This window comes from Pyrenophora tritici-repentis, chromosome 7, assembly GCF_003171515.1.
Source record: "Pyrenophora tritici-repentis strain M4 chromosome 7, whole genome shotgun sequence".
Lineage (NCBI taxonomy): Eukaryota > Fungi > Ascomycota > Dothideomycetes > Pleosporales > Pleosporaceae > Pyrenophora > Pyrenophora tritici-repentis.
Window position 1 is genome coordinate 949,933 of NC_089396.1, and position 22,705 is coordinate 972,637.

Consider the following 22,705-nt stretch of genomic DNA (forward strand, 5'->3'; position numbering starts at 1 on the left):
CCATGTCTGAACGAAAGGTGCTCACCAAGTACTACCCCCCAGACTTCGACCCCTCGAAGATCACTCGCCAGCGCGGTCCCAAGAATGCAGGCCCCAAGCTCATGACTGTCCGTCTTATGGCGCCATTCTCCATGAAATGCACACACTGCGGCGAGTTCATCTACAAGGGCCGCAAGTTCAACGCGCGGAAAGAGACTACGGAGGAGAAATACTATAACATTGCCATCTTCCGCTTCTACATCCGATGCACGCGATGCTCCGGCGAAATCACCTTCAAGACCGACCCTAAGAACATGGACTACGCATGTGAGCGCGGCGCAAAGCGAAACTTCGAACCCTGGAGGGAGGCTAAGCTCAACGAAGAGAACGAGGAGGAGCGCTTAGACCGGATAGAGCGAGAGGAGGCGGAGCGCGACGCCATGAAGGAGCTCGAGACAAAGGTCTTGGATGCGAAGACAGAGATGGCTATCGCAGATGCTCTAGACACGATTCGTTCGAGAAACGCGAGACTCGAAAAGGCAGAGCGCGAAGGCACCAGGACGGATGTACCACCGGATTCTGCTGATGAACGCCGGAAGAAGCAAGAGGAAGAAGACGCCGAGGCAGCCCGCCAAGCATTCGCAAACCGCGGCATGCCAGATATTGGTGAGGAAACCATTGACGAGGACATGATGGATGCACCAATCGAGGTGCCTTCTGTTGCAACCTTTGCTACTAAAAAGCCGAAAGAAAAGAAGGACTTTAGCGCTGCACTTGGCATCAAGAAGAAGGCAACTGCTCCTGCTCCTGCTCCGGCCAACATATCGCAAGTGAAAGCCGCTCCAGTGCCGTCGAAACTGTCTACCATGCTTGTAGCTGGCTATGATAGCGACAGCGATTGAGACAAACAGCAGAAGAGCATTTACGGCGTTTGGACGAATTATATGAGCGCTGACAATACCGACATGATCGTAATATACATCTTCTCGGCTTGGAACTCTCCACGAACCGAGTAGACTACGTAGTGATTCGAACGATTTGACGGAACAAGCGAATTGAACGATTGTGCCCAAGTGCATGTCATTACAAAGTACACATTGTGAGTATGCCACACGGATCGCATTTTCCCGAATTACCGAATCCCCCCTTGCACCGGTACTGCCGTAATCCCTGCAGCGCCGGAGGATACTACACCATCTCCAAAGTACTTCAATATAACCCCACAAATCTACCTACCAAGCCTGGGGTAGCGCTGTTTCCTCCATAGTCATGCTCTCGACCCCATTAGGTCTACATTCATCAGGGTGTCCTGCCACTCTAGGAAAGAGCCCCGATATCATGTGCCTGTCTACGCTCTGCGCTGTTGAATACGACATCGCATCCAGAAACCTTATATCCTGCAGATCACCAGACACGCTGTCCTTAGTTGCATCAGCGTATCGTCTTCAACTCTGTTGACATACGTCGAAAATGCGGTTCTCAACTATCTTTAGCTTTCTTCCAGTCGTCCTCGGTTTTCCTGCGCAACACCTCGATTTTGCCGACTATGGCCTGACGCGTCGTGCCGACCCTTCCCTCACTGGCTACCTAGGCGTCTTCTTCCTCGGTGACAAACCCTCTGTCTATTTCTACCTATCCAAAGGCAACAATGCGAACTCAATGGTCGCTCTGAACAAGGGCCAACCCGTTATCAACCCAACCAAGGGTACGTTGGGCGTGCGCGACCCATCCATCATACCCGGTGGAGCAGGTGAAGCGGGCAAAAAGTGGTACATTATCGGTACAGATCTCAACATTGCCACTACCACATGGGACGCTTCGCAGCGCACAGGCTCGCGAGGTATCTATGTGTGGGAGTCTACCGATCTAGTCACTTGGACCAATGAACGACTTGTCACCGTCGAAGACGCCACAGCCGGTATGGTATGGGCTCCAAGCGCCATCTACGACACAGCCAAAGGCCAGTACTTCGTGTATTGGTCTAGCAAATTCTACCCTACCTCCGACCCCAACCACACAGGAAGCCCCTCCTCAACTCGCATCCGCTACGCCTACACCAGTGACTTCAAAACTTTCTCCGCCCCTCAAGACTACGTCAACAAATCCCCCACCAACGTCATCGATCTCGAGTTCCTCTCCCTAGGCAACAACGCCTACGCCCGATTCATCAAAGACGAAAGCGCGAAAACCGTGTTCACAGAGGTTTCGACAAACGGCCTCTTTGGCATGTGGACTAGACCCGCTGGCGCAAATGCTATCATTGCGTCTGGCGTCGAGGGTCCTGCGCCATACTGGGATAACGCGGTGGCAGGGAAAGCACATCTGTTGTTGGACTTTTATGGGGCGGATGGGTATCGTCCGTATGAGAGTACGGATGTCAAAGGCGGAAAGTGGAGCGCGAGCGATAGGAGTGCTTGGCCTAAGAATCTGAGACATGGGAGTGTGATGGGGATTACGGATGCGCAGATTAAGGCGCTGAAGGCGAAATGGGGGGCTTGAGCGTGGGTTGGATGGCTTAGTAGGGTAGTAATGTGTATCTGTTGTAAATCTTGCGCGAATGTATAATCTGCTTTTGTGTGTATTTTGGGTCTTTTGGAGATGTTGTCATATGCCTATGAGCGAGCTCGGTGTCACTCACACTCACTTCTTGTAGTTATCGTGGACAAGCTCCCTAAGTTCCTTGATCATTTTCCGCAGATCAACGACTCCGGCAGTTTTGAATTTTATGGTAACCATTTCGATCGTTTCCATGTGTGCGTGACATTACTTGATGTTCGTGAAGTAAAGTAGTTGAATAGGTATATGTTTGTTTCCTCATTAACATGAATCCATCGTCGAATTTATACTCTCTGCCAGCACTGCGCTCAGTCCAAAAGGTGCAAATACCTAGTTTATGACTGTATATGACTGTTACCTTGTGACTCTTGCGGTCCTCTACTATACTTCATACACGTCTGCGCTCGATATGACTTTCGAAGCATGGACACTCATTCCGGTGATATGACTGACAGGTTAGATGGTCAGGTATGACAAGGCAGCTTCAATACTATCACCTTTATCTGAAACACAACTTAGATAAAGGCGGTCGAGTACAAACGACCATCACAATAATATTGTTATTTGTGTGTACATGTGAAGAATGGCGAACGTGAAGAGAGAAACACTTCCCCAGCATAAAACGTATATTCCAAACTCTTTCTGTAGCAATATATACACTCAGAATTCTAAATAAAACGGCAGTAGTACACGCAATAAACCGAAATTAGAAATATCGAAAAAGACATGTCACCATCCAGTCCCCATACAAACCCCCACCACATCCCCCGCACAGCCCTCCTCTCCAAAATCTTGAGCGTCGTCCTCCCCTCGCAGTACTCCACTATCTCAACCCGCTTCTCCAAAATCGCGCGTCTACACCACTCCACCAGACACGACCCCCTCGCCACCGACCGTGCCGACGCACTCAACGCCCTCAGAGTAGAGCTGGGTATTTTCGAAAAGAATTTGTCAGACTACACGGACTTGGTTGATGGTATTAATATTATGGATATTGCGGAGCTGTATGTGGTGGCTGGAATGCGGAGGCGAGAGGCGCTGGAGATGGCAAAAGCGAATAGAGAGGGGCTGGAGGGGAGTTTGGGGGTGATGGGGAAGAGGGTTAGGGAGGTTAGGACAGGTTTGAGGTATGAATTTGGTGGATCAGGAGGGACATGTGGGCTGTTGGGGTAGTCAGGTGGAGATATTGATTGCTTGCTGTGTTGTGTTATGGTACTGTGTTGCTAGGTCGTGGTCCTGTCTGCGTGTATAATCGGTGTCATTCTTAGATTTTGAGTTTTGTTGAGTTGCGTAAGATTAAATAAAACTTTGGAATTTTAGATGTCATGCTGTTCTAGTGTGAATGTTGCGGTTTGTGAGGCAAGGGTATTACGCATGTCACGTGCGTTGTCCTGGCGCTCCTCCCTCTCCTCTATGAGCACCTTCTCCCCTCACCAGCATCAGAGATACGTCATGTAAATAGACCCTGATTATGGCTACATATAAGGTGGCCATGACAGCACAACAGACAACAGAACACAATATACTCTGATGACTGCCTCGCGCGGTTACACTTTGATTGACTGCATATACTGCAACCAGAGATGTCAACAAGCAAGTCAAGCTGGCTTGATTCTTATCGATTGCAGATCACAGACCATTCTCTGGGACGTGCCACTGTGCACGAGCCTCTATATTGTCTGTGATCTGCAATCGATAAGAATCAAGCCAGCTTGACTTGCTTGTTGACATCTCTGACTGCAACAGTGAAGCTTGGTGTGCCCTTGTGTCTGCAATGTCGTACTCTCGACAATGAATGAGACATATGTCACTCATCCTGTCACAACTACTTTGTGAGACGTTCTGCTACGTCAGGGGACTGTGTGACTTTAATTTAGTGACTTCGAAAATATATTTATTTTTTCCAATTTGTTAGTTCAGGGACCTTCTCCGAAAGAAAAATCGTAATCAACGAGCGTTTCCACAAGCAAGGGAAAAACACTAAAATATGTCTCCTGCACAGAAACCCCAAGAACAGCCGCCCAAAGACCTCAGATCCCTTCTATCAGACCTCGATGACCGCGCTGATCGGATACTGGCCAGTCTCTTCGTACTCTGGGACTTGGACACCAGGTATTCTGAAATCGAAAAGAGTGTAGAGCGCCAGGACTATATTGATGTTCTACGCTCGACTACTGAAAAGATGGGGGCTGACCTGGGAGTCGTTGAACGCAAGGCTGGGATGTTGGGTTATGATAGGTTATTTGAGTGGATAGATGGAGGCATAAATGATGAAGAGAAACAAAAGAGGCAGAGATTTGTCATGAGGATTACAGAGAAGATAAAGGATTTGGAGAACCAGATGGCGGAGGCAAAGAATGGGTATTCGGGTGATAAATAGGCTTTGGCACTGAGTAAATACTGTACTTTACTGAGTATAAGGTACAGGGATAGTACCTTAACTGGTTGCTTATATTGTTGCTACAACAGAACTGCGTTGTGAAAATCTGGTGCTAAGCATTGACATCACTTATGTATACCTTTATAAATAGGCTTTGGAGCGCGAAGGTTGCGGTGCTGCGCCGAGCGATATAATCGTAGTTGGTCCACTCAATAAATGTCATGACCGTCACAAGTTACTCAAAAGAGCACGTCCAATCGACCGGCTGTGGTAAAGGCGCCGTGTTCGGAATGTTACTACTTTCCCTAAACTCCACGATCTTCCTTTCGCCATCCTCTTCTTTAATCACGGCGAAAGCCGCGTTTGTAAAGTATACATCGCGCTGCGCGCGTGTCTGAAAGCCGCCAGCCCATCCGATAATGTAGACGAAGCCGCCTTTGTCGCCGTTGATATTGGGAATACCAAGCGCGTTGACATAGCCGTGCTTAAAGGGTGCGAATGCCATAGCCAACGTCGCGTTGAAAGCTTTGTAGAGTCTCAATGATCCATCAAAATCGTAATGTGTGTCATTGAAAGTGAACCTAATGTCTTTGGAGAATGAGGTCGCGTGGCCCTTGGGCCAGTTTGTGTTTGCTGGATATGGGTAAAACCCTAGTCAAAGTATTAGTAAGCTATCTAATCATATACAGAAGTGTTCTGATTACCATTCACTGCACATTCAACCCAGCTGCTCAACTGTACACTGGCATTTACTTTTGGCGAATCGACCAACGAACAGGGGTCAACTGCCGCTTCGCTCAGTAGTCCTGGGGTATTCGATTCGAGAACATCCTGTGGAGAAATGTCGAACGCTACACTCGATGCAACGAGGGTATATAAGATTGCTTCAATTGTGTGAGGTCTGATCATAAATGGAGTTAGTCGTTGCGCTTACCGGCAAATGCAAAGTAACGCATGGTGTGAGATAGGGCAGACGTCAGATTCAGGGAATAACGTTACTTAATGCAAGTAACATACAGTACTCAGGCCATTGTACTTATAGCAATGAGCTTCCCGTTGCCTGGAACGAGGCTGACGAAGCTGACGCGCTGAAAGAGCCTGAATAGGATGGCTTAGCCCGAGAGGGACAAGTTATCACGCCAGGGGCCTGTCTGAGCTGCACAGCTTCGTACATGTGCGCATCGCCACAACCAATCATAAAAGCACGTAGGATGCGGCTTGTAAGAAAGAAGTTCAATTATTAGTGATGGTTCAGCTGTAAAGGTCGTCAGAAGCTAGACTACCTGCCGAGCCGAGCCGCTCAACGTCATCTGCGCGCAACTAGTTACCGCCTGTCATCCTAAGCGGCGCGTCCAAAGAAAGAACTCTTTCCAAACAGTCCTCCCATCCCTCGTGGCTTCTTGCCTGTCACATCTACCGTCGCTCTTTTATTCACGGCTGTGAACCCCCCGGTCTTCGTTGGCTTTCCGTTCGGCGCGCTATTCACTGCGCCACCCTGAGGCGCAGCGTCAATGGGCGTTGGTGGTGTGTTCGACATCTCAACCGGCCCACTGCTTGACCCAGGCAACTCCGCTATTAGTGATGTGCGAGGCACACCAGCAGGAATCCACTCTACTTTGATTGACTCATCGCGATTAAGCTTCTGGTCGTCGAACCAAAGTTCAAAGCGAATGTCGGCAGGACCTATCAAGACGCGTACAGTGTACGCAATGCGCAAGTAGTGCTTGTGCAATGACCAAAAGCGTTTGTTCTTTTCCTGAAACTTCTTCTCATCAGCGCCTGACAGATCGGAGTTTATTTCGCAAAGGATGCGTGTGTCTATAAATTGTCAACATGTGGACCGCTGAACGATGGCACCTTGGAGATTTTGCTCTACGTACGTTGATTCATCTGATCTGGCAACAGCGCAGCTTCGAGATCGCTCTCGATGACAGTCGTCGGAAAAGCTCTTCTCGGGTCACCAGGATCGACCTTCTTAATGAAGTTGTGCTCGATCGGTTCGTCCACGCTTACAGGGGTGCCTTTCTTGACGAACCACGCTATGGAGTGCGTAATGTACAACTTTTTGTTTAGCGGATCTCGCACAAGCTGTTTGTTTTGATGATCAGGATTCTTCTTGTCATATGCGATCTTGCACACGGTGCCGTACGATGCACGGCAGCAGCGCCAACCGAGCACTGATCGCGACGTTAATATCTTTCGAACACGATCACTGACGAGGCCTTTGCATACGGCCAGCTGAGGATCAGGAGCGATGCTAACATGGATTGAATCGGCGTTCGGGAAAGGTGTGCTGGCATAGTACTTGCGGAGCTGCGATTGCACGTATGCACTATTGCCTAAACCGCCGCTCAGGACGAGATGGGCTACTCTCTCTCTTGGAAACTTCTGGTGTAGCGACTGCAGCTGCATGTCAATCAGTTTGAACAGCTTCGCTATCTGATCGTCGAACAAATGCTGCAAATCCTGCCGCTCGAAAGTCATTTCACCATTACGAATTCTAACTTCAGGATCGGAGTTGTTATATGATTGTGGGACCCGCGGGATTCCGATGCTGAATAACGGGGTATCGTCTGGTGCTCCGTGTTCGCACTTGATAGCTTGGAAGTCGCTACTCTTCATCATCTCCCATGCTGCATCATGAGGATCGACGGGAAGGAGGTTGGTGTTGTTTGCCTGTTCTAAGCGATAGTGAACTAGTCTCTCGAACTCGTAGTCAATGGCCGCAGACCCAATCGTCTCTCCGAACACAACGTCCATCTGCTTGAGGTCGATGGACTGGTTGACAGTCCCAGTGACCTTTAGCACACTCAGGTCCGTAGTTCCACCTCCGGCGTCGCAAACCAACAAGACGTCGTTCTCGCGAAAGATACCGGGTGCTTCTGTGGATATGTGCACAGCGGCCGCTTCAGCTTCTGTTAAGCCTATGGTTACCTTGTGGTTCCTATGTGAACCGTAGCCCGCCTCTTTCACCAGTCGTTTGAAATTTTCCACCACTGGCACCGGAGCCCATGTTGTCGGCACACTAAAGATGAATTCGACTCTAGCTTCTTCCCAGCTCACCCCAGAAATTTCACCACCTAGCTTGACTGAGAGATATTCATACATCTTTTTCAGATAGTCGCCATACCACTTTTCCACCTCTTGCAGGTTCTGAGGGGCACTCTCAGGATCGTCCATCTGCTTCTGGCGTAACCTTTCCGGATCGAGGCACGTTTTGAACCATTCTTTGTACTCTTTGTCCTCCGCTGTTGTTTCTGCGGCGGTCTCGGAAAGAAACCCCCATGACGATGGTTCCTGGGAGGCAATTGGGTACACGACCACTGTTGGGACCTTGTTCTCGTTCGCCTGGAATCGACCCGGCCATTTTTGAACCCATCGAATTGTCTCGCTGCCGATGGATAGGTTTACGTATGCCACTCCGGTACCTAAACACATCTATCGTGTCAGTGTTTGGTCTGTGAAAAGCAAGGCACGTGACGAGTTATCACACGCTTATCCTAATTCGGGCTGGTACTTATGCGGGCCGCTCCTCGCTCGAGTTGAGCTCAGCCTTGCAGCAACACTTACACGTCATCCCCAAATCCACACCCACGATCATTTGCGGTCGCTCATTCCGCTCCATGATGTCTCGCTGGCAGTCGCACTGTCTCTGTCACTGCACTTTTGCTGATCATGTATCTATAAGATGCGAAGAGACAGGTGTTTGTCAGTAACCCTTGTGTCTCAGCCTTGCGGCACAGCAACATTTAACCCATCACCAGCCGGCGCATTTTCAGCCCCATACATGTGCTGTACCGGTACGCCTTGCATGCATGTTAGCCCCCATCGACACCGTGCAAGCGCTTATACAATATGAAAAGGTAAGATTGTTGAGCGTGTGTGAGCTTCTATATCCAATCAGGTCCATTTCGATCTCTTTATTGATTAGTGGCAATAGAAGACTTTGTTCACATGTCTCTCTCAATTCAGTTCTCACCTGCCATCGCTGGCAAGACAAGAAACTACGATAAGCCTGATGCGGCACCGCGCCAATTCAGCCCCCCCGCAGCATGCTAACAATAGTTTAGCTGTGACTTTCGCTCAACAAGCTGGGGAAACTTGCCCGCCCATTTAGCCGAGGTTCAGCATGATGTAGTAAAAATCCAAAACTGTCTATTGAAGAGCAGGGGCTGTACTTTTCGCTGCTGGTATGAGCAATAAGCATGTACGCTGTGCTCAGCTATGCTTTTCCATACATCTTCTGAGCTCCTTCTCTCCTCTTCCATTTCCTCGTTCCCACAAGGCTTCTAAATTTTGGGCTCGTCAACTGTGACCTTTCACTGGTCCTCTTGTACTCTTTCGTTCGGTAACATGGCTGCCATTCCTGTAGCGACGCTGACCGTGCCACCTGTACCTTCCACCTCTGGTGCTCCCCCTTCCACATTCACTGTTAATTCAATATCTGGCAACAGCGACTTTGTCGTTCTTGTTGCTGCAACCCCGTCGGTGAGCACAAATGTGCCCCCAGGGAGCTGGCAAACTATCTCTGGGAAGGTAGCTGAGGCATCAGAAATAACGCCAGCGGCCACAGTGTACTGGGATCGAGAAAAAGGCCAGATAAGCTGGGGGATTACAAGAATCGTCTCCGGTTCCACGTTGACGGATAACAACGTCGTAACGTTTACACCTCTTACACCTTCACCAGTATCATCATCCCCCAGCACATCGGTCCTTCAGTCTTCCAGTTCCAACATATCATCCAAGCCCGAAAGCTTTATATTGCAAACTACATCTAGCGCATCATCGGGTATTAGTCTTCCATCAAGATATCCATCGCCCCAAAAAGACAGTCTCTCTACGGGAGCTATTGCGGGAATCGCAGTCGGATGCCTCGTCGCCGGTGCTTTAGTAGCAGGAATCGTGTTGCTGTTTTGTTGGCGTAGGAGAAGAGTGCCGGAGGCTCGATACTCTAAAACGAACACATATGCCGTAGGATCTCAGGAGAAGGGCTTCGCGGCACAAACGATACCACTTGCTGGCCGGGAACATGCAGATGCCCCTACCAATGCACTACCACAACCTTTGGAGGACAAGGCCATATCTGGAGAAATTTCCAAGATCAGTAACGCAATCAAGAACCATGTTCAAAGCTACTATCACATCAACCGTATCAGCCCAAACTTGATCGATCACAACGACCTCCATACACTGGGATCAGACCTGCCGATATCCGTAGGAACACTCGCCACGCTGATAAGCAATGCCACGACTAGAGAGGTTGCATTACGATTCATCATTGCCTGGGTCATTGTATCGAAACTGCAATCCGCCAAAGATCCGGCCAAGAGCCTCTTGCCAACCGAGATCGCCCCATGTCTCCAGATGATCGACTCGGGAAACCGTGATCAACGAGGTCTGTCTATGCTTGGTCTTTTAACTCCGCAGTTTCTGACATTGTTTTTTCTAGCTCCGTATTTGAAACTGGCACGCTGGCGAATATTTACTGCCGAGTTGTTGCAGTCCAGCTATGTGCGAAATCCGTTCACCGTATCGGACAGCCGTCACGAAGTGATTCAGGCTACGCTTGTGGTGCTCGACAACATCTTGCAGTCATATGCCGACCCTCGTATAAACAACGGAGAGCGCAAGCGCAACCTCGAGGAGCTTCTGAAGCGCTCAGCCTTGTTCGCTTTCACGCTGTTTTCTCAGCCCGGCGCATGGGAGTTCGAGTGGCAGGGGCATAGCGTCACATCAGGGGAACTCTGTATCTTCCCCACTCTTGTGCAAGTAGTGGACGAGAACGGTCAGCCAGTGAGCCCTCCCAGGCCCTTCAGCGAGGCTGTCATTCGACGTTTGGACGCTTGAAGGGCCGGGGATTTGTGTGTCAAGTATCACCAAACTCTGCATTAGAACGTCACGTTGTTAAATTGATTCGGTTTCCTATGGCCGTTCTAGTCCGACCGACATTTCCCCAGTTGTATAGTAGGGTGCCCACATTTGTGCATACAACTTAATGAGTCCCGCATGCGGCACAGCCAAAAGCTTTTTGCTCGCTCCTGCTGTCGTTTCTCATAATTTTCCATGGGGGTGGCTACGACTTACATGTACAAACTCGAGCATTCATCAACTGACTTAGAGAACCTTGCAAAATCTCAGTTTTTCAAATGAGCTGTTCCGCTTCCGAAGGCAAGCAGCAACGGGGGCTACCTCGAGGTGCGTTTTGGCCCCTAAAGAGGCGTGGTTCATATGCTCGAGATAAGCACCCTTGCGGCGTAGTCCAATAGCGAGGTTTTGCATGAAACGAAGAGATCAACATGTAATGAACTCTACATCCGGGGGTGCACTTCATGCAGACTCCGCAGCCAGGGGCGAATGTGGTGCATGACTCCTCTGATGTATCCACGCCCGCGCCTCTGTTGCTTTTCCGTGCTAACCCACCACTCCATTGCTACGGTCTGCGCCTTGGTCGCTTGCTAGCTATTCCACGTGCGGAAATATTTTCCTTAAGAACAAAACGGCACTGGCAAGGCTCTGCACAGGGTCTATTTTGAGCCGAATCTCCAATACCTATCTCCTTGTCACTGGGGTCGTTGCTCCCCACCCGGCGCACGTTCCTCCCAACGTTACTCGGGGAGCACGTCGCCTTCAGACAGATTTAACGTACCCACGGCAATAGTACCGGCTTTGCTACGTGAGCGTCTAAATTGATGCCAACATTAGCCTCGATGTTGCCCACAGCGGGCCTCTTTCTACCGGAAACATTGCACCGGGCCGAATTTCCAACCACGGCACATATAGGGACGGCGGGGACGAAGCTGAAGTACTTCCAGCGCAAGCATGTGCGGCCGAAGCAGGAGCGTACAGAGTCGGAGGCGCGATCCTCTATCACGGCTCAAGACGAGACACGAACCGAAGCTCCGACCGACTTTCCAGCGATCTCCACTGCGTACTCCTTCGCTGATCACGTCCTCTATTCTGAAAAGTCATCGCCCGACCTGTTGACTTTTGCGAATATCATAAGATTGGTACGAATCGACACAGAAGAAGCAAACCGCCTGTATCTCTCCTCTGTTGTCTCAAACTTTCTGGACTCTTTCCCTACCAAGCGAATATGGATTGAGGGCAGCTTACAAGAAGTACAACGCGCCTTAAATGACATCGGCAAGGATATGGATGTAGCATGGGGTCAGGAAGGAGATCCCAGCACAGTTTCTTTCAAGCGCAAGATCGACTGGGGTCTGAAGAACCAGAAGAAACTGCTCAAGAAGCAACAACAGCTGAGCGTCTGCCACAGCCAGCTGACTGGCGCCATCTATGTTATGCAGACGGCGGAGCTCTGTGGTAAACCTGGGACTATTGCACAAGATCCAATTTTCGAGGCTCCAGCACGACCATGGGTACCGCATAATGAGATGAATGCTCAGCGTGGTCCTTATTCGCGACACAAATACAGGACCAGCCAGGCGAATTTGTCTGCATTGAATATTAAGTTGTCTTCAGAAGCTCAATGGAATGATGCCGAAAGTATGTGTTCGAATTTTCGAATGGAACAAGCGTTCACTGACAGTCTGTAGCTGCTTCTGTCAACTCATTACCAGTAGAATTGGCGGGTAGTACACCGGACGACCTGAATCTTACTGGACGACACAATAGCCAGGACTTCTTAAGCCCTCAGGTCTCACGAGAATTGGTTTCTGAAAGCCCATCGTTACTCAGAAGGCCACGTGCTCGCTCAGACTATTTTCCGTCGACTGCTAATCGGGAAAGATTGTCTGGTGCATCTATCGACGTAATCCCATCCTCAACAACCGTTGACGATACGACACTTGAACGCAGCGATTCGACCTTGTCTGCACAAGCGACTGTTAGTACACCTATGCTAGCAAGACGTTACCGAGCTACATCGGTTCATATCCAAAGACCCACCGAGAAGCATAGGTCTTTGCCATCAAAACTACCGCATCTGAAAAGTCAACCGTCTCTCATAGATGACTTGGTAGGTTATGTGGTGCCAAATAAGGAGATTGTACAGATACCGGATAGAGAGTGGACGGCTTCACCCAGTTCATCGGTGCCATCCATTTCTCTTACGTCGAGTCCGATTATCGGTCATACACTATCCGCAGTCCCTGAAATGACTATATTGAATGATGAAAGTTCAGCTGTTACGCCGATATCCGACGTCGAGGGCCATACCATTCAGCTTAGTCAAGCAGAAGATCCTTCCAGGGACAAAGGAGATCATCCCACTCAGCTACAAGACCCCAATGTGGCAACATCGCCGATAGAGACTCAAGATGATTTCGTTTCTAGAAGGAGAAGTTCAGATGTACCACAACGTTCAACTTCATCACTATCATACTATTCTCTTTCGACCGATACACCACGTTCGCCTAGTTCCTTCACAAACTTCACCCTCCCTGACCACGAACCTGTCCGGCGACCAAGCAGCCAAAGGCCCTCACAGCGCATGGCAAAACGAAGACCACATATCTCAAGCAGCAGATCGTTGGTCTCGGCGCCTTCTCTGACAATTGCTACGATAGTAGAGCCCACAACCACGATTAGCAACACGGAAGAAGGAGCCAACCAGGAAGCAACGCCGTCACTCGCTCCCGAGACGACAACAACCATCAACATGAACGGTTTTTCACAATCTATCTTCGTACAAACCACAAATACTTCCGAAGAACTGGACGATGACGACATGGTTCTTTCAGTGCTACAAGAGCGTCTCCGCTGCCAACTTCAAGTGAAGACCATGGCCGAGAATCTCGTGCGAGCTGCTGATGCGGAAACACCATCATCGCCAACACCGGCAATCACCGAGTCAGCACAAGGATCAGCTACGGAGTCAACAATTCGACCATCATCAGAGCAACCACCACCACTACCACCACGACCGCTAGTTGCAGAATCACAACCGCCACCATTTGTAGAAAACACAGCACAAAATCCGGTCCCCGTAGCGGAGCTACCGGCCAACATACCTCGAAAGCCAGTACCAGACCCCACACCGATTACAGTGGAAGACAATGCTTCTTCTGCGCAATCGATCAAGAGCGAGGAGGGGGGAGAGAAGAAACCCATGACTGCGATGGCGAAGCGGAGGGCGGCGCATGCGCGGAGGATGCAGATCGCGTTTGGCGGTGGCAAAGGTTTATGAGAGATATTTCTGGGGTTGGGATGCCCACAATTGAAGATCTAGATTAATCAAGAGTACAATAAGACAGCCTTAAGTTTCATAAGTATGAATGACAGAACAATGTGATAGATGGCTTGCTGATTTTCCGGTATATGTCTCTGGGTAACGTAGTTGGCAAGCGAGTCGGCCACGCAAGCGAGTCGGCCACCCCACCAACTTCTATTACCTGCTCTATCTCAACACGCAATGCCTCCACGCCGCGCTCCTTTTATACATTCAAATGAAGCGGATATTCAGCTTGCTCTCTTATCTGTAAATACTGCCTAAATTCAAAGTAATCGACGCGCTGCAGTAACCTTTCAAGTCCCACGAACGACGCTGAACGACCGACGCGCTGGTAAGCCTGCGCGCGCAGATTGCCAGCCTAATTCAAGAAGGCTTACCTAGAGAGAAGAGGAGGTGATTGTCAGCCATATCCTTCACCTAGATCAGCGTGGATTTGCGCCTACCTACGCAGCTATACGTGATATGGCTGATAAGCTGCTAGCTGCGCGCAGCGCTAGGCAGGTTGGGCAGAAGTGGCCAGCCAACTTAGTTAAGCGTACAGATAGTCTTCGGACGTGTTTCTGTCAGATAGCAGGGTTACTCGACGTTGGCAGCAACCAATCAGCGTAGAGAGGGTCAGTGCGCCCCTCAAGAGGGCCACAAGCGCGGACACACGATAGACAGAACACAATACAGACAATCATCAACATCCATCACTTTTGTGCAATATCTCATTATATCTGACAGTTTCAACCGAGCGTACGATAGGCAGAGAGCTCTGTGTAAGGATGCGACATTAATAAAGAGGTGGTTTAAGCTAGTAGAAAAGACAAAGGCTAAGCTTGGTATCTGCGATGAGGACGTCTACAACTTTGATGAAGCTGGCTTTATAATGGGCAAGATTACAACGCAGCTGGTTATAATAGGGGCAGAAAGGAGAGGCAGGCCAAAGACTCTTTAGCTAGGCAATCGCGAGTAGGTAACGCTAATCGCTGCTATCAGCGCTGCTGGCTGGTTAGTGCCACTATTTCTTATCTTCGCTAGTTAGTACTACCTATCAGCGTGGTATGAGGAGGATATCCTACGCGACTGGGCGATCGCAGTTAGCGATAATGGCTGGACGAATAATGAGCTTGGAGTTGAGTGGCTAAAGCACTTTAACGCTCACACGCAGGCTCGTAGTGTAGGCGCGCGTCGCCTACTTATCCTTAATAGCTATGAGAGCCACTAATCTCTAGAGTTTCACGAGCTCTGTAAGGAGAACAATATCTATACGCTCTGTATGCCTCCTCACTCATCTTACCTACTCTAGCCACTTAACGTTGGCTACTTCTCGCCATTAAAGCGCGCGTACAGCCGTGAGGTAGAGAGCCTTATGCGCAACTATATCAACCACATCACCAAGCTAGAGTTTCTGCCAGCATTCAAGATAGCATTTGATAGAGCATTCACACCAGCCAACATCTGCTCAGCCTTCCGTGGCGCAGGCCTTGTTCCTCTACAACTAGAGGCTGTTCTATCAAAGCTAGATGTACAGCTGCGTACACCTACTCCTCCAGCACCTGCTCTGCTAGAGGCTCCCTGGGTAGCTTAAACGCTAAGCAACGCGCGTGAGCCTGAGGCTTAGTCAAACCTAATACGTGAGCGCGTGCGCCAACATAAGAGCTCATCACCAGCTTTAATTATTAAGGCAATTAACTAGCTAAAGAAGGGGGCTGAGGTGATGATGCTCTCGGCTGAGCTGATGCGCGATTAGATCACTAGCCTTGAGAGAGCCAACAGCGCAGCCTCAGCGCGTAGGCGGCGCTCCAAAAGGCGTATACAGAAGCATGGAGTACTTACAAAGGGAGCTGGAGAGGATATACTAGCTCAGAATGAGGCTGACCAGCAGATTGCTCATGAAGAGCGTCAAGGAGGAGCGCGATTAGGCCTCAGCCAGCGCGCTCAAAGGCGCTGCACTAGGTGCAAGGAGACTGGGCATAACTCGCGCACATGCAAGACTAATACTATTAATATAGAGTAGTCTACTATATTAATATCTAGTAATAATATTATCGCGTTGTTGAGATATATCGCTTTAAAGTTGTAGAAGTTGGTGGGGTGGCCGACTCGCTTGCGTGGCCGACTCGCTTGCCAACCACGTTACTGAACGAACATATTGGTCTTAGCCACTCAAGACTTGCAATCACAACATTACTCATCAAACACGTACACTAAGGCATTGTCAAGAATTGAATAGCAGAGAATGATACTACCACTCCATCTTGATGTAATGAGGAATTCCTTTTTCCCAGTCACCTTCTCAGTCCCGAAGTCAGTCCCAAGATGCGACCTTGACGATAGAGAGAGAAAGACAAACTCCTTCATATCCAGCACGTGATAATCCTCACCATAGCCCCAAGTGAAATAGTGAAAACTGAACCAAGCCCCATCTTTACACCAAGAATCTCAGAATAGCAGGAAATTTCCCGACGCCATAGCTAAAGCTATGTCCAGGCCACGAGACAGCCCTCATCTTTGTATCCTAGCCCAAGCATTTTCGAGCAAAGAAGCAAGCCGACTCACTTCACCATTCAGATTGAGGCAGGGGCTGGGGAGTAGGAATGGTCTTGAAGATAGTCTCGGTGATGGTCACGCCGCGGGTGGGGTAAACAGTCTGGGTGACGGGGGGGTCGGTGGCGGCGGCAGAGCCGACCATGAGGGTCACGATGGCAAGGAAAGCGGTGGTGAATTGCATTTTGGTTGTTGAGTAGATGGGTAGATAGCTGAGGACTGGGGAGGGTGAAGGGTCAGTTTGGCGGTGTGCAAGGAAAGGATGGTGCGTCTTACGGAGGTGTGCTTTGTGGTCTGGGGGCGTCTGTTAGTGATGCTTGGGAAGAGAGATGCAGAACATAGGTGACGAAGATGGAGAAGTGAGTTTTGAAGCGCAGAAGCGAGACTTACTTGGAGTTTGTTGGGTTGGTGTGTAGATGGGATGGGAAGTGCGTTGTGCTGTTGATTTCTGTGAGAAGGGGATGGGTAGCTGCGTGGTATTTATAATGGTTTCGAGGAAAGAACATGCTGGCAGGGATGATTAACTGGAAGATGGTACAGAGGGTGGGATCGATGAAAATTTCCACGTGCTCGATGGTTCAAGATATGGGGTCAACCGTTACCAGTCACCCTCAAACTCCAGCCAATCTTGAGGGGCCCAGATTTCTCATGTGATGTGGATGAAGATGGTACATTTCCTGATAACCCATAAACTCTGTTTGTGTGAATTGAAATGCCATGATTTGACGAAATCTGTACCGAGCTTTTCGATCTCATCTTCCTCTCGTAGTAGACGCTTGGACGTTGGTTCCATGGTCTTGTCCTAGGCAGCGAATATTTGCGGAAGTCCCTTCCATATCATCCACAAATTTGCCAGTGGATCATTCGCCCTGTCCCATTAAGACCTCCGTACCAATGAAGTAGATCGTGCGAAAAAGCCTCGTATTTCCTATAGGGTTGTATCCAGAGCTTGGGAGCCAAACGATGGAAAATCCGGGTAAGTGGAACTAGAATCCGCGATAGTGATGTACTTAAAGTCACGCATGGATCGAGGTAGTGTACTTGACCACGAAGTCGCACTTCACGCCCCAAGCAACCCCGTCACGCTTTGACGTATTTAGCGCAATTGCATACATCAACTTACGTCACTTGATGTGCGCGGGTATTACCAAGACTACCTCGGTCTCCACAAGGGTCTTCCGATCTACCACTGATATACGTATATGACCTAGACCCTTACCTTTTTACGAATTACGAAAATCACATGATGTTCAACTACTACAATACCTATCTACAGTTAGTTCCGATGGCTCACTACCACCCACGTATCGATGATACTCTTTTACGTGTATCTGCGTCAAAGAATGCGCCAGCTTCCCCCAGCCAGCTTTCGTATCCTGGATAGCACTATTAATCTAAGAAACATGGACTTAGAAGTCGAATTGCGGCACATAAGGGACACGGCAATGCCAAACATCATTATGTTGCAAGATCGCCGGTCGCGCGGTTCTGCAGTTTACCGAGAGGCTCAGCTGGGTGTTCCATCTCTGACCCACGTGGCATACTCTTGAGTGGTCACATATCATCTCTGGAATTAATAAGAAAGCATTGCAGGTGAGTCGCCAACAGGGGCGGGAATTGTTCATTGAGATCGTTGAAAATTGAGTACGTCAATGGGTATATGTTCCAATTTAGTTCTGAGTAAGAGTGGCAAGGTCAGCACTGAAGGCAAAGCCGCATGATGGATGTAGGCTTACTGCTTGGCTATGTAGCCCCTTCCTCCACATACATTCCCTCGAAACGAGCGCTGTACTTCAGCGCCGCCCGTGCATGCCCTCAATAGGCCGATGCTAGCATTTGGATATACCCAACATTCTGGACAGATATTGTGCAAAACAGCTTCCTATGTGCCTCTACGCCAGGAGATCGGCAACGTTCATGGGCATCTCATCGATCTGAGTAGAGTAGTAGACTATAATCATTAGCAAGTGATACAGCATAGCAGGGAAATGAAACTTACGCTCAATGTCGCGGAGAATGCGCACGTCGTCCTGGGTGACAAAGTTGATGGCCACACCCTTGCGTCCGAATCGACCGCTTCGACCAATCCTGTGAATGTAGTTCTCGCGGTTCGACGGAAGATCATAGTTGATGACCAGCGATACTTGTTGAACGTCTATACCACGAGCCCACACATCGGTCGAGATCAGCACGCGCGAGTTAGCCTGGCGGAAGTCTTGCATAATGCTGTCTCGCTCCCTCTGAGGCATATCTCCGTGCATTGAGGATACAGTAAAGTTGGCCTCGCGCATCTTGTCGGTCAGCCAGTCCACCTTGCGTCGGGTGTTGCAGAAGATGACGGCCTGTGTAATGGTAAGTGTGTCGTAAAGATCGCAGAGAGTGTCAAACTTCCACTCCTCCTTTTCAATGGCGATGAAGTACTGTTTGAGACCCTCGAGCGTCAGTTCGTCGCGCTTAACGAGAATGCGCACAGGATCCGTCATGAACTTGGTCGTCATCTCAAGCACATCGTATGGGAGTGTGGCGGAGACTACAACGACTTGTGTGGCGGGTGGCAGGTAGCGGTAAACGTCGTAGATTTGTTCGCGAAATCCTCGGTTGAGGAGCTCATCGGCTTCGTCGAGAACGAGCATCTTGATGTTGCGTGTGCGGAGGTTGCGGCGGCGAATCATGTCAGCAACACGTCCTGGTGTTCCAGAGACGACGTGCTGACCATAGTCGAGTTTGCGGATATCCTCGCCCACGTTTGTTCCTCCAATGCAGGCGTGGCACTGTACGTTCATATAGTCGCCGAGACCCATGATGACCGACTGGATTTGGGTTGCAAGTTCGCGGGTAGGCGAAAGAACAAGTGCTGTGTCGCATTAGCCTGTGCATTTCCCGTGAAGCCATCTGAACGTACCCTGTGTCTCGCGCACTGCTGTATCGATAACCTGGAGGATGGAAATGGAGAAAGTTGCCGTCTTTCCCGTTCCCGACTGCGCCTGTGCAATGGTATCGCGACCTTTGCAGACCTGTACAATAGCACGTGACTGCACTGCTGAAGGCGACTCGTATCCGTAGGCGTAGATGCCGCGCAGCAGGTTCTCCTTCAGGTGCATCGCCTCAAACGTCGGCGCTACCGTGACCTCCTTGGAGGTGGAGAACTCCATCTTATCGTCGGCATTTCTGTCTATTCCGTCGGCCATTTTGTGTGTAGTTTGGTCGTGTGCGCTGGGTGGATATTGCAAAATCACCGTTCACTGTCAAGACCTGCGCGACAAAGTTTGGGAGAAGTCGCGCCCGAGCTTTGCGGAGGGCCGGAGCCTCGGCGAACTAGCTCCGCCTACTAAGTTAGCGCGTTTTCTAGATTTATGTCAGCCGCGACCCGCGACAGGATCCATCAGCTTGACAACATCAACGCCGCAAAGGTCTGCACACCTGATATCGTATAACTCTCATACAGAAGACTCATAGAAACTGCAGGCGACCGCAACTATGCTTTTGGAAGATCAGCGCCAGCTCCATGAGGACCTGGAGCGTCTCGAGGACGCTGCAGCAGAGCGACTTCTTGATGACCCCCCACATGTAAGTATTACCTTTGTGCCTATCGCCATCTTGTTCCTAACACCTCGCTAGATTCGCGATCGTCTTGCACGTGACCATGACATTGCGCGATTCTTGCAACAGATCGAGAGCCAGTCGAGTCGCCTGTTGAAGATCTACGAAGATGAGGACGGCAAGAGGGAGGACGAGGTTCGCAGTCTCACCCACGGTGACCCCATGGAGTCTTTCATGCAGCAAATTGCTGAAATTAGAGACTTCCACAACCGATACCCCAACGAACCCGTCGAGAACCTGGAAAAGGTTTACAAGAAGCGATCACCAGAAGATTACATACAGTCAGTAGCAGCTATCGGCTCAATGTTCACTGGCGAGGAAGGCTTTGGTCGGTTCTTTGACCTAAGTACACTGCATGTTCAGTACTCCAACATCGACGTTTTACGGGACAAGCGCCGCCTTAGCTACCTCCAATTCCTTGATCATTTCGACATATTCACCCCTCCCGAGCGTCAGAAAAAGCTAAAGTCCGAAGATTACTTTCGCTGGCTAAAAGCCATGCAAGATTATCTCGAGAACTTTATGCGGCGAACGAAGCCCCTCGAGAACTTGGAGAAACTGTTCGCTAACTTCGACAAAGAGTTCGAGGAGCTGTGGGCGAAGGACGAGGTTCCGGGTTGGGAGAAAGACAACGCTGAATCCGCCACAGCCAACGGCGAAGCACAAGGGGAGGGCATATGGTGCGCGGCATGCAAGAAGGGTTTCTCGAAAGAGACAGTCTTCGAAAACCATCTGACGGGCAAAAAGCACAAGAAGGCGTTACAAGAGAGTCAGAATGGTGCGCAAGACATAAAGCAGGCGAACGGTGCCTCTGCCGATATTCATCGCTTCAAGGAGCGTGCTGTTGCTGAGCGAGAGTTCCGGATCAAGAAACTGGTTGCAGCCATGCAGACGGAGCGTAGCGACACCAAGGTGAATGTTGAGCGGAAGCAAGGCATGACCGAACGGGAGCGACAGCAAGAGTTGGAGCAGCTCTATTCTGAGGGACTCGAAGACGGTGCGAAGGACGACGACAAAGATTCCGACGGTGAGGGCACGATTGCCAACCCACTGAAGCTACCCCTTGCCTGGGACGGAAAGCCCATCCCCTTCTGGCTATACAAGCTTCATGGCCTCGGTCAAGAGCTTCCCTGTGAGATTTGTGGAAACTTTGTCTACAAGGGCAGACGCGCTTTCGACAAGCATTTCAATGAGCCCCGCCATATTCATGGTCTCAAGTGTCTTGGTATTACCAACGCTACTCTCTTCCGCGAGATTACCAGTATCGAAGAAGCAGAGGCCCTGTGGCGCAAGATCCAAAAGGACAAGAAGAAGGAGAGGGCGCTTGCAGAGAACGTCGTCGAGATGGAGGATAGTGAAGGCAACGTCATGCCTGAGAAGGTCTACAGGGATTTGGCTGCTGCGGGTATGCTCTGAGCGCAGAAAGGGAACGGGTGCATGCTTTCATGTCCCCGTCAACCTATACGGCGCGGAGAAGCCATGCACTGCCGCTGTCGTCTTCTCGCCACATTCGGATCTCTCTACATCTACTCTCATACCCAAGTTGGGGCAAGTCAAACCTGATTGCCCGTTTTGATTTCTATCACATTCACCGCATTGTTTTATTCTTTTCATCTACCACGTACCTTTACATTTCAAAACGAAACTGACTCTTTAGATTCTTGTGCATGGCTGGCGTATGGGGTTTCATCAGGGAAAAGCGGATCAATCTGGTGGTCCTGTCTGTTCAAGACCTTGAAGGCTCGAGGTAGCTTTGTAAATTATCACGCTTGAAAGCGGATCTTAGTCAATGTTCAGAATGAAAGACTATATAAACTTGAAATGTGTCATTGCTTCATAGGTAGTGAAAAGCGCATCCACCAACTACCACCTAGGCAAGCTGAATCTTGTAGCACGCAGACGTTTTGCTTGATTTAGTTTCAATAGGTCTAAATGCGGAGTTCTCCGTCATTACTTTTGCGGATAACCTTATGAAGTTGCGTTTCCGATCTATAGTGCCCATATGGCTTGGAGCCGAAGATGTGGTACCTGGAGAGTAGCACCAAAACGCAATGATCTGGAATCCCTCCAGCTTGTTCGTTGGCAGGGTAGGGGTGGCTGGGGCGATGTTCACGGGATTGGCTTGGGTGGGGCAGTCGTGGCACCAAGAGGGATAATTCTGCGACACACCCCGGGAAAGACCTGGATGGTTTCTACCTATACTGGAGAAGCTGTCTGGGAAGCGATATCGTCATATTGTTGGGCTTATTGGATGCTATGAACATCCATCACGACGCCTCTATCAGCTAGGTCTTTTGATCCGGCCTGTTGCCGAATGCGATCTGTCAGAGTATCTAGCAGACTTGTCAACAATCAAGCCGATCGGCGGCTTGATTCCTATCTAGGGTTGACACGAGCCTACTGTAGGGACATGCACACCTAATTAGGAATCAAGCCTGTAGATCGGCTTGATTGTTGACAAGTCT

The 22,705-nt window shown here is 49.9% G+C and overlaps 10 protein-coding genes across 10 annotated transcripts; 6 read left to right on the plus strand and 4 right to left on the minus strand.

Moving 5' to 3' along the window:
- Positions 1 to 2: 2 nt before the first annotated feature.
- PtrM4_127750 (uncharacterized protein) lies at positions 3 to 881 on the plus strand (the record flags this gene model as incomplete). The annotated part of the gene is made up of 1 exon (XM_001939830.2): positions 3 to 881. The coding sequence occupies one exon, from the start codon at positions 3 to 5 to the stop codon at positions 879 to 881; it is 879 nt and encodes a 292-aa protein (XP_001939865.1).
- Positions 882 to 1,449: 568 nt separating this feature from the next.
- PtrM4_127760 (Pneumo-att-G multi-domain protein) lies at positions 1,450 to 2,478 on the plus strand (the record flags this gene model as incomplete). The annotated part of the gene is made up of 1 exon (XM_001939831.1): positions 1,450 to 2,478. The coding sequence occupies one exon, from the start codon at positions 1,450 to 1,452 to the stop codon at positions 2,476 to 2,478; it is 1,029 nt and encodes a 342-aa protein (XP_001939866.1).
- Positions 2,479 to 4,522: 2,044 nt separating this feature from the next.
- Positions 4,523 to 4,915, plus strand: PtrM4_127770 (uncharacterized protein; the record flags this gene model as incomplete). Its single annotated transcript, XM_001939833.1, has 1 exon — positions 4,523 to 4,915. The coding sequence occupies one exon, from the start codon at positions 4,523 to 4,525 to the stop codon at positions 4,913 to 4,915; it is 393 nt and encodes a 130-aa protein (XP_001939868.1).
- A 235-nt stretch (positions 4,916 to 5,150) lies between these two features.
- Positions 5,151 to 5,871, minus strand: PtrM4_127780 (uncharacterized protein; the record flags this gene model as incomplete). Its single annotated transcript, XM_001939834.2, has 3 exons — positions 5,151 to 5,566; positions 5,620 to 5,799; positions 5,850 to 5,871. The coding sequence occupies 3 exons, from the start codon at positions 5,869 to 5,871 to the stop codon at positions 5,151 to 5,153; spliced, it is 618 nt and encodes a 205-aa protein (XP_001939869.1).
- Positions 5,872 to 6,254: 383 nt separating this feature from the next.
- PtrM4_127790 (uncharacterized protein) lies at positions 6,255 to 8,540 on the minus strand (the record flags this gene model as incomplete). Its single annotated transcript, XM_066108834.1, has 3 exons — positions 6,255 to 6,733; positions 6,796 to 8,353; positions 8,511 to 8,540. 3 exons carry the CDS (start codon positions 8,538 to 8,540, stop codon positions 6,255 to 6,257), a joined length of 2,067 nt encoding a protein of 688 aa, XP_065960826.1.
- Positions 8,541 to 9,268: 728 nt separating this feature from the next.
- Positions 9,269 to 10,762, plus strand: PtrM4_127800 (Herpes-BLLF1 domain containing protein; the record flags this gene model as incomplete). The annotated part of the gene is made up of 2 exons (XM_066108835.1): positions 9,269 to 10,310; positions 10,365 to 10,762. The coding sequence occupies 2 exons, from the start codon at positions 9,269 to 9,271 to the stop codon at positions 10,760 to 10,762; spliced, it is 1,440 nt and encodes a 479-aa protein (XP_065960827.1).
- Positions 10,763 to 11,622: 860 nt separating this feature from the next.
- PtrM4_127810 (uncharacterized protein) lies at positions 11,623 to 16,110 on the plus strand (the record flags this gene model as incomplete). The annotated part of the gene is made up of 7 exons (XM_066108836.1): positions 11,623 to 12,421; positions 12,472 to 13,726; positions 14,835 to 15,003; positions 15,136 to 15,270; positions 15,326 to 15,340; positions 15,400 to 15,672; positions 15,844 to 16,110. 7 exons carry the CDS (start codon positions 11,623 to 11,625, stop codon positions 16,108 to 16,110), a joined length of 2,913 nt encoding a protein of 970 aa, XP_065960828.1.
- Positions 16,111 to 16,653: 543 nt separating this feature from the next.
- PtrM4_127820 (DUF605 multi-domain protein) lies at positions 16,654 to 17,433 on the minus strand (the record flags this gene model as incomplete). The annotated part of the gene is made up of 3 exons (XM_066108837.1): positions 16,654 to 16,859; positions 16,917 to 16,934; positions 17,379 to 17,433. The coding sequence occupies 3 exons, from the start codon at positions 17,431 to 17,433 to the stop codon at positions 16,654 to 16,656; spliced, it is 279 nt and encodes a 92-aa protein (XP_065960829.1).
- Positions 17,434 to 18,532: 1,099 nt separating this feature from the next.
- PtrM4_127830 (SrmB, Superfamily II DNA and RNA helicase) lies at positions 18,533 to 19,828 on the minus strand (the record flags this gene model as incomplete). The annotated part of the gene is made up of 3 exons (XM_001939838.2): positions 18,533 to 18,591; positions 18,640 to 19,494; positions 19,543 to 19,828. 3 exons carry the CDS (start codon positions 19,826 to 19,828, stop codon positions 18,533 to 18,535), a joined length of 1,200 nt encoding a protein of 399 aa, XP_001939873.1.
- Positions 19,829 to 20,117: 289 nt separating this feature from the next.
- Positions 20,118 to 21,656, plus strand: PtrM4_127840 (DUF3449 multi-domain protein; the record flags this gene model as incomplete). The annotated part of the gene is made up of 2 exons (XM_001939839.2): positions 20,118 to 20,207; positions 20,259 to 21,656. 2 exons carry the CDS (start codon positions 20,118 to 20,120, stop codon positions 21,654 to 21,656), a joined length of 1,488 nt encoding a protein of 495 aa, XP_001939874.1.
- Positions 21,657 to 22,705: the final 1,049 nt, after the last annotated feature.